The sequence below is a fragment of the Asparagus officinalis genome, chromosome 6 (assembly GCF_001876935.1).
Source record: "Asparagus officinalis chromosome 6, Aspof.V1, whole genome shotgun sequence".
NCBI classification, from domain to species: Eukaryota; Viridiplantae; Streptophyta; class Magnoliopsida; order Asparagales; family Asparagaceae; genus Asparagus; species Asparagus officinalis.
Window position 1 is genome coordinate 18561786 of NC_033799.1, and position 10484 is coordinate 18572269.

General features: G+C 36.9%; 1 protein-coding gene across 1 annotated transcript in view; it reads left to right on the forward strand.

Annotated features, from left to right (window-relative positions):
* Positions 3379–10484, forward strand: part of LOC109845386 (V-type proton ATPase subunit d2-like) — a 19624-nt gene continuing 12518 nt past the window's right edge. The window contains exons 1-8 of the mRNA XM_020414639.1: positions 3379–3649; positions 7528–7648; positions 7802–7909; positions 7988–8090; positions 8557–8637; positions 8716–8801; positions 9010–9069; positions 9153–9201. Coding sequence (XP_020270228.1) covers positions 3469–3649; positions 7528–7648; positions 7802–7909; positions 7988–8090; positions 8557–8637; positions 8716–8801; positions 9010–9069; positions 9153–9201 — 789 coding nt within the window. The 5' untranslated portion in view covers positions 3379–3468. The remainder of the gene's footprint in view (positions 3650–7527; positions 7649–7801; positions 7910–7987; positions 8091–8556; positions 8638–8715; positions 8802–9009; positions 9070–9152; positions 9202–10484) is intronic.

The window sequence follows — 10484 nt, forward strand, 5'->3', positions numbered from 1 at the left end:
ATATATGTAGAGAAAATAAGTCTTGCTATCTGATATGAAACCAAGGCCACGGCTGTACATTGATACTTTGTGAAATCAGTTTTCTATTTTGTGAACTTTGTAATTGATGTTTTATTCTTGTTCCATTGTAGGCAATGGATTCTTTTATGTCACAAAGTGGTACTGTGGGCTATTCAAGCTCAACACCATCAGTTCCATTCAGTACAAATGCAGAGACCGCTGTCGGTTTACATGCTGCACCTCTGCCACCTCTGCCACCAACTACACCATCAGTTCCATCCAGTGGAACTGAAGGGACTCATGAAGGCAGCCAGTCTCGGAAGAGAAAAGAGCCCTCAAACAAAAGCAAGATGTGGCAGTACTTTACCAGATGCAAACTTCCTGATGGTCAAATTAATCCTAAACATTTCACATGCGACTATTGTCACGAAATAGTGTTGTGCCTCACAGAGAAGAATGATACTAGCTCCATGTTGTATCATAGCAAGAGATGTAAGAAGCATCCTTGTTATCAAAAAGCCAAGGAAAGTGATCCCACTCAGACGAGGCTGAGTCGAGATAATGTGAGTGGAGGCACTGGATACCGAAGGTGGAACAAGAAAAGGTGTGATGATAAGTGTATTGAGATGATCATCAAGGATGAGCTTCCATTTCGGTTTGTGGAGAGGGAGGGATTCAGAGCTTTATGCAATGAGTTGGAACCATAATGGACAGTCCTGGATAGGAAGTAAATTGCTAAGGGTGTGCTAGAAAAGTTCAACTCGGAGAAGTCTATGTTGTCGAGTCAGCTTAAGAGGAGTGACACAAGAGTCTCTATCACCACCGACACTTGGACATCGATTCAAAATATTAATTACATGGTGGTGATTGCGCATTTTTTGGACCACGATTGGGTGCTACACAAAAGGATCATTAACTTTTGTAATATTACTAGTCACAAAGGTGAGGACATTGGGAGAACACTTGAGCAGTGTTTGAGACAATGAGAGATCAACAAAGTGTTTACTATTACAGTAGACAATGCTAGTGCAAATGACGTGGCTGTCCAATATATGAAGAGGAGGCTTACTAGGTACCAGACCTTAATGTTTAAGGGAGAGTATCTACATTTAAGATGTGCTTGTCACATTATCAACTTGATTGTGAAGGACGGTTTGAAGGAGTTAGAGAGTGAAATTGCTGCCATTTGGAATTGTGCCAAATATGTGAGGAGTTCATCGCAAAGACTTGACAAGTTTAGGGAGTTTGCAATTCTAGAATAGTGCAAGGCAAATGCCAATGTCCCATTAGATGTTATTACAAGATGGAACGACACATATCTTATGCTTGAAGCTGCAGTATGAGTTGACGTTTAACCGAATGTGTGAAGAGGATGAGGCGTTCAAGAGCTACTTTGCGGACAAAGTTGGACCTCCAGCTTCTGAAAATTGGAGGTATGTAGCAGCATTTTGTGTGTTTTTGAAGAAGTTTTATGTTGCAACCTTAAGACTTAGTGCTTAGAAATCAATCACTTCAAATGTATTGTTTATGGAGATGATCACCTTGCAATGTGAGATCAACAAGGCTTGCATTTCAGAAGATCCTGTTATGAAGAAAGTCGCAGCCTCAATGAAGACAAAATTTGACAAGTATTGGGGCAGCTTTGAGTCTATCAACAAGATCGTTTTGATATCGAATGTGTTGGACCCGAGGTACAAGCTTCAATGGGCTAAAATGGCTATGAAAAAGATTAATGCAAGCCCAAATACAATCCAGTCGATAGAAGAGGATTTAAAGAAAATCTTGATGAAGATGTATGAAGAGTATAAAGGCTGTGAGGGCATGGAGCAAGCTGAGCAGCCTCTCGAAGATGATTTAGAGATGGATGGAGTTGCCTACGAGGACCTTGATGAAGTCAGTAAGGAGATAATTAGAGAAGGATGTCAGAGCAATCACAATGCATTCAGAATGAGGTTGATCAGTACTTAACGGATAGGCATATCAGCCTTACGTGCAAGACTTTTGATATTGGCAAGTGCTGGAAGGTAGCAGAAACAACTTATCCGATTTTATCCAAGCTAGCAAAAGACATACTTGCTGTTCCATGCTCCACTGTGGCTTCGGAGAATGCTTTTAGCTTAGGGTCAAGAGTTGTAGATCCTTTCAGAGCTTCTTTGACACCAAAGACAGTTGAGGTCCTTGTTTGCACTTCTGATTGGTTAAGATGTGCACCTGCAAATTTCAACCTCTACGAGCCTCCAATAGAAGATGATCTAATAATTTACCACGAACTGGAGGAGCTTGAGAGAGGTACATGTTTTGTTAAATTAAGTAGTTATTATTATTATTATTATTATTGCTTTAGTTGAACTTGCTACTGAATAGTTTGTTACTGAAATTGCATAATGTATAATGATCAGTTTGTGAAATCAGTTTGTTGTTGAATCAGTGTGTTACTGAATTGCATAAGGTACATGTTTTGTGAAATCAGTTTGTTGTTGGTTACGTAATGGTGTTTTAGTTTGCGCTATATTGTTTTTGTGACTTGTTATTGGATTTAATTATGTATTTATGTTATTGTTGTAGAGAATGTTTTTACACAAAACTTGGAGGCAGGAAGGGGCGGTCCAAGTAGCAATAGCTCTGTTCAGACAACTGCTTAAGCATCAAGTGATAGGGGGTTTATGGCCTAGCACCATCACCGCCTACAACATGCCAACCTGTCCCTCTTTTAGACCTATCATTTCTTTTTTTCAATTGTTTTATGAATTTGTTAGTACTTTGGTTGTTTGGCTGTTTGGACTTTGGCATGTTCAATTTGTATAAGACTTTGGAGTTTGGATTTGTGTTGTTATTTGTTATTAGTTTTTTACTTATTTTGCAACAATGAATTACTGAATTAGACAATTAGTAAGACACATTTGGCCTTTGGCAGCAGGAGAATTATGCTCTTTTTAACTTTTTGTAATGGTGTTGTTGAGCTGGGCCTTTAAATTTTTGGGTCATAAATATCTTGGTAGAAGCCCATTACCAACCGTACCAACCGAGTACCAACCGTACTAAGTAGTTGGTATACCATCGTTATTGGTTGATAGAAATGGTGAATTTTTCCTACCAATTATATATTGGTTGGTACATGATACTAGGAAAATGTAATTGGTATACCTACCAATCCAGCCCTAAGTTATAGATCTTGTATACTTCTATTATTGAGGATAAACTATTAATTGCAATTTTTTTACAATTTTTAATTTTTAATAAGTTAAAAAAGAAAGTTCGATAATGAGGACTTGAACTAGTACTACAGCGGGTCTATTTGCATAAGCAGAGCTCGGGGTCTGTCAGTAATTGGTGATACTAGGAGGGGTATATTCGTAATTAACCCAACAAATAAACCGGTGTTTCCAAACCTCTAACCTCGCTCCCTGCGATTCGCGCTCAGATCTGCAACTGTTCATCTCATCATCGATCGATCTCCGTGTTCCGACGATGTACGGATTCGAAGCCCTAGCCTTCAACATCCATGGCGGGTTCCTCGAGGCGATCGTCAGAGGTCACCGCGCCGGCCTCCTCACCGCCGCTGACTACAACAACCTCTGCCAGTGCGAAACCCTAGACGACATCAAGATGCATCTCTGCGCCACCGAGTACGGCCCTTACCTCCAGAATGGTGAGCTCGATCTAATTTGGTTCCTCAGTTTGAAATTCTGTTGATTCATCTGTACGCTAAATTGAACCCTATTTTTACAAATTATAGTGTTTCTGATGCTGTATGCTAGTGCTATTATTGTGTTGGGAAAGATGGAGGGATTTAGAGTTAGCAGAGCAAAAATTTAATACATAGATTGTAATTTTGTTAAATCAATTAGAAAAGTGAGGGTACTGTAGCATACGCCAGCGTGAAACCCTAGATGCGACCAACTACGGCTGTTTTCTTTAGAATGGCGAGTGTGATTTAAAAAAGTTCCTCTGATCAAGATTTTGTTGAGTTGTCTGTAACCTAAATAGAACCCTAATTTTGTAGTTTATAGTGTGTATGCTGTTGTATGCTAGCTGTATCATTTAGGAAAATTTGTTAGAAGTCATTTGGTTGGGTAAAGAGGAGAGAAGCTCTCGAATATAATGTAATGTTAGTAAAATCATGGTAAAGATTAGTGCATAGTATAATATTGACAGTCCAAAACACTAGTCGACGTCAATTTGCATTTCTCCACTAACAACTAAGGCCCTTAGCCCCAAAATGGTGCGTTCGATCTAAAATGACTACTCAGTATAGAAGACCAAGATTTTAGTGCATCTGTCGGCTAAAAGAGAACCTTAATTTTTAGTTTACAGTGTTTTTTGATGTCCTATATTGGTTTTATCATTTAGGGAAATTTTGTGAAAAGGTTCTGTTGGAGATTTGTATTATCCGATAAGGTGGGCAATTAATTGGTAGATTTTGGTCAATTTAAGTTGTTATGAGAAGTTTGGGCTACAAAACTTCTCAGATCACAGATGCTAGATATTTAATCTATTGGATCTGCTAGAATTGGAAAATTAAAGATTGTGATAATTCTACAAGGTAAAGAGAAGGTTTTTTTCCCTTGCAGTTTATAGTATTTTTCTATGTATGTGCTAATGGTTAAAATGATTTCTCAGTTTAAAGATCAAGATTTGAGTTAACAGACTGCCCAGATGAAGTTTCTGTTGATTCATCTGTAGGCTAAACTGAACCCTATTTTTGTAGATTGTAGTGTCCTTCATGTTGCATTCCATTATTATCATTCAAAAATTTTGTTTAAGAGGGTGTTTGGGAAGGGTTATTTTTTTAAGCTTATAAGTTATGCTAGCTTTTAATGGCTTTTGGCTTTTTTGATAAAAAAATACTATAAAAATTGTTTGAATAGAATAGTAATTTGCTTGGTCAAACGTAACTTTTTAAAGTGAGCTTATAAGTTAGTTTTTCAAAAGTTGGGTTTTACCAGCTTTTTAAAATGGGACTTATAAGCTAACTTATTTGGCATTTTACCAAATAGGTAGAAGTAAAAATTCTAGCTTAAAAGCAAATTTGACTAAAAAAATAAGCCTCCCCAAACACCCTCTAAGTGATTTGTTTGGGTAGGGGGAAGTTATCAAATCTAAATGATTTAGAGTTGGTTAAACGAAAGAAAATATACCAATTGTAATTTGGCAGGCACGTAGGCATTATATACTCAGAAGTACTCATTTTTTGCTATCAGGATGGTGAGATTATGGATGACATGCTTCATTGAATCAAATTAAGGTGATTAAAGTGGAGGAATGCATCATGAGCTCTATACGATAGTAAAATGCTTATTAAATTGAATAGAAAGTTTTATGGAGCAACTATACGATTAACATTGTTTTATTGATAATAATCTTGAGCAATTAAGAAACATGTGCTAAACTGTGTGAAAAATGACTGTAGCAGAAGTGAAAATGTTAATAAGGAACGTGTGGATATACAGTGAGCGCCAAGTTAAGAAGTAAGTGTATACAAAGAAAGTTAGTAGACAATTAGACATTGTTCCCGCTGAGAATATAATGAGAGAGAATCAAGACCATGGGTAAATGCACTAATTAAGTTAAGTGATAATATTATGATTAATGGTGGAAGAAGGATTAGATTTAGGCCTAGGAGAACTTGGTCGGAAACAATTAGGAAGAATATGGTAATCGTTAACTTGTCGAGGGAGGTGACCCTTAACAGAATTGAATGAAAAAATATAATTCATGTAGCATATCATAAAAATTTGGGATAAAAGTTTGGTTGTTGTTGTTGAAGAGTTTCCGTTGGGAATTTGTATTTTGCAATATCTGATTAGAAGGGTTTAAACTTTTAAGCATTTTGGGAGATTTTCTTGTTCTTGGAGTTTCCAGACTAAAGCTATGTTGCAAGGGTACTTCTATTTGGAGTTGTACCCATGTCGTACCCATACCCCACATTGAAACTTCAGTGAATACTTCTTGGATGTTTGTGTGCACTTCCTCAAATGTGCTCACTTATATAATACATGTTTAAATTTAGAAAAATTCGCATACACTTCGTGGATGTATATTATACATTTCACATGTAGTTCTCCAAACTCGTTGGACGTAAGTTGGGTTTTCAGCCCTTTCCCAGATCAAAACTATGATTGTAGAGGGTCTTTGGGTATCAAAGTTAAAAACTAAGCAAATTTCTAATTTATAGACCTATATTATAAATGAAACACATAAATGTTATAGGAATTTTATTTTCTAGCATGTGAAATGAAACAAAATAATATTGGTCTGATGTAAATTATATATATAGATGGATGTCAAGGTTTTAAGTATTGACCAATAATATTGAGTTATCACCGAGTTACCGAATTTGAACCCCTTCTGCTATGATAAATTTAATTTTAAATTGATTATTGTTTTTGGATGTTTGTTGGCGATAATGCAGCGATAATGTGAGATATCAGCCGATTTTATTGGCCTAAAAAATTGGAATTAATGGCTTTCTTTGGTTTGGGTTTTGATTTTAGGCAACGGGCACGTATTCAAGAAATAAGTTTCTAAAATTGGTCAGTGATCCTAAACATGTTTATTTACATTATAGTATGTTTATATTTCATTAAGTATGATTAAATTACATTTTAGGATATTATATTATGCATATACATCATCCAATATGTCACTCCGATAAATACTACTTTTCCTCGATATATCCCTGATATCCACTATCCAATATGGATTTTGACCATCCAATAAATCCCCGATAACCGATATTTAAAACCTTGATGGATGTATGTGTAGCCGTATCCCAGTACCCTATCCTCTACAAATTTAATGTGTCCTGCTATGTAGCACGGACACGGATCCGACACGGCCATCCGACACGCCGACACGAGGCAAATCCTAAAAAATACATAGGATACGTGTGTTCGACACGTGTGTCCGACACAGACACGACACAACACGGCTTCATGTTATGCGTGTCCGTGCTTCATAGGTGTCTTGTACCCCTTCCCGCACCTGTACATGTACCCATGTAACTAGATCTGAAGTGGTTAATAGCATTATAACAGAATGATGACATGTGACCTAATCATTTTCACTTGCCTTTTGATTGACCTTGGGAAATTCATTTAACCTTTGAGTTTTGGTCAAATCTAGTAGTTTTGACAAATTTGGGTGAATTACAGAAATACAAATACAAATAGACTCTATTGAAATTGTTTTTTTTTCCAAAATTTTGGTCTTGGAACCCTGTAAACTTGTCGCGTTGGATTTCTCCCATTCCTTATCTGAATGGACAGTGTTTTAAACAGCCAATCTATGTGTGTGTTAATGGACATTCTTGCTTTACTGTATTTGATGTGAATAAATCTTGTTCTCAAGCAGATCTCCTAAATTAAGGAGTTTGTCAATCTTGTGACGTGATAGTTTTCTGTTTTCTGTTGGCATCTTCTTGCTTAGAAGCATTGTAGTGATTTTCCTCAAAGTTTAAACGGGCTCCTGTTGGATTTGTTATTAAGTACTTAGTTTGATAGTTTGCAATCACAATTTTATTTGCAGAGCCTTCACCCTTGCATACAACGACTATCGTGGAGAAATGCACTCTCAAACTTGTTGACGAGTACAAACATATGCTATGCCAAGCCACAGAGCCATTATCAACCTTTTTGGAATATATTACGTATGTGTTTATGTATCTGTCTTCAAAGCTCCTCCCTATAATTTATACCACACTTAATGCACAATTTATTATTGCATTAATCAGATAATTTTACTAATTAAGAAGGTTGATCCGTGACCTGTATTAACCATATTCTGCTGCTTCCTTTTGCAGGTACGGCCACATGATTGATAATGTCGTCCTTATTGTGACTGGAACCTTGCATGAAAGAGATGTCCAAGAGCTTCTAGAGAAATGTCATCCACTTGGCATGTTTGACAGGTATTTTCTCACATAGCTTCCTGCCCCCCTTTTCCTGAACCATTGAGGAGAGTTTTAAGATCTTATCTTCTTTCTCAGTATTGCCACCCTTGCGGTCGCCCAAAACATGCGTGAGCTTTACAGGCTAGTCCTTGTTGATACACCACTGGCTCCATATTTCTCAGAGTGCATCACTTCAGAGGTACCAGCCCAAATCATTGCAACATTTATTTGGTTTTAAAAAATTTCCATGAACGTCCATGGTTGTTTCACTGCGCCGGGTGGAGGGTTGGGGGTGGGGGGCTGGTTGTGCATTATTAGGTTCCATAAAAGGAGCATGTGAATCTTTCAACCCATTGTTTAGGTGATTAAGTTTTATGGAATTTAAGTATGGAATTCAAGTATGTAGTACATGCACATTTTCACAAGTTACCCTTTTCTCGGCTAAGTTTTTTTAAAGAAGTATTTGGTTTTCTGTTTCAAAGAGTTTGAACATTACAAGTTTTATGTTATCAGTTAAAAGGCTATTTTGTTTATGTGTTAAAAGGCTATTTTGTTACGCAATGCTGTACCACTTACCGTCTTGAATTCATATGACCTTATCCATCATTTTTTATAACTATTATGGTGATTTAATTTGCAGTGCTCTAATTGGTTGGTTTCTCCAGGATTTGGATGACATGAATATTGAAATTATGAGGAACACTCTGTACAAGGCATACCTCGAGGATTTCTACAAGTTTTGCCAGGTATTCTGTGTTCTATCATTCATAAGAAAGAGTAATTTTCATGCTGTTTGATAATTTGGTTTGTGTTGATGCAAATAGAAACTAGGTGGTGCGACTGCTGAGATCATGTCTGATCTCCTTGCATATGAAGCTGATAGAAGAGCTGTCAATATTACTATAAACAGGTTGGTTAATATATCTTTGTGTTGATATATGGTGTTTTCATGTGCTAGTTCTCGTCCTTCATATTGATGATAGATGCAGTTTAACATGTATCCACTTCTTTGTTCCAGTTATAATCAGTCATGATATGTACACATTTAATTTCCTAGGTGTCTGCACATTTCAGTTAAATAAATCATTCATGATTTTATCATGGTTTTCCGGTTGCAGTATTGGCACTGAGTTGACACGTGATGACCGGCGAAAGCTTTATTCTAGTTTTGGTTTATTGTAAGCTTTTAATACTGTCTCCTAATCATCGATTAAGATAGTAATGTTGTCAGTTCACATATGATGGATGATCTGTTTTTTAGATACCCTTATGGTCATGAAGAACTTGCTGTCTGTGAGGACATTGACCAGGTAAGAATCATCTATCACGAATATTTGAAGCTTATTATGATTTACGAAGGAAGCAATAGCTAGTTTTTTTAGATAAGTCAACTACGTTCATGGTCTGGGACTGAATATGCCTGCAATTATATGGAGGGGAAAAAGAATAACACTCTAGTTACCATATTTATTTGAACTGACCTTCATCTCTGGTAAAGGTGGCCTTACTATCATGGGTATTATGTGCTAGGTGTTAGAGGCTAGTTTGTAGTTCCTATTAGATTATTGAATTGGAAATAGGTTTCAGGATGGTACTCAAACATGTTACATACTTGACTCAGCGGAGGGTTCACCAGATAAATTTGGCAGATTTATGATTGACCTGTGCCTGATTAATAATTCTCATGATTCCCTCAAGTAAATTTTTTAGGAGTTGGTCTCTCTGTTAGAGTCACATTTTGTTTTTCATGCAATTTCTGATTAGTTTGTTGAACATTTGTTGAATAAGACACAGTTCAAGTTTTATATTCATGCAATGTATGATATATTTCATCCCTTCAAATTTGATATGCCTAAGGTCATGCATTTCCCCTAAATAAATGGGGTGGCGTGGTATTCCATGGGATAGGTATATCGTGGCACCTGTGTTACCCGGGTACTTCTATAATAAAGTTATACCCATACCGGACACGTAGCCGACACTTTCCTATACTCAAACTTTATGGACACTTTTTGAATATATGCATGCATTTATTACAACATGTACTCAATTATACGATATATGTATTAATTTAAAACACTTGTCAAACATTTCTTGGATGTATAGCTTACAGTTCACATCCGTTTCTTGAAACTAGTTCAATGTTTTAAATGTCGAATGTCGGGTTCATGTCGGTCGGCCAAAATTCATGTCGGATAGCGGAAATCGGGGATATATCGGGGGACATGAAAATAATATCGGATTGCCATATCGGATAGGTTGATATAATATCATAAATGGAATCTTCACATACTTGATAATTATATTGTCTAAACATATGAAAAAGTACATAACTTATTGATGTTAGGATCACTAACCAATTGTAGACACCTGATTTCCGAGTCGGGTTTTTCAAACTTGACCCAATAAGCTTAAAACCGTTTTTTTTGAAATTTGGCCGATATTTCTTGGCCGCAATGGCGCCCGACATACCCGATATTTTCCGACATGTCCCCGACATGACCTCAGAAACGCAATACGCATTGAAATGAAGGATATCGTGGCGGCTAGGGTATAAAACCGTCATATCGGCCGCCATGTCCGACATGGCAGC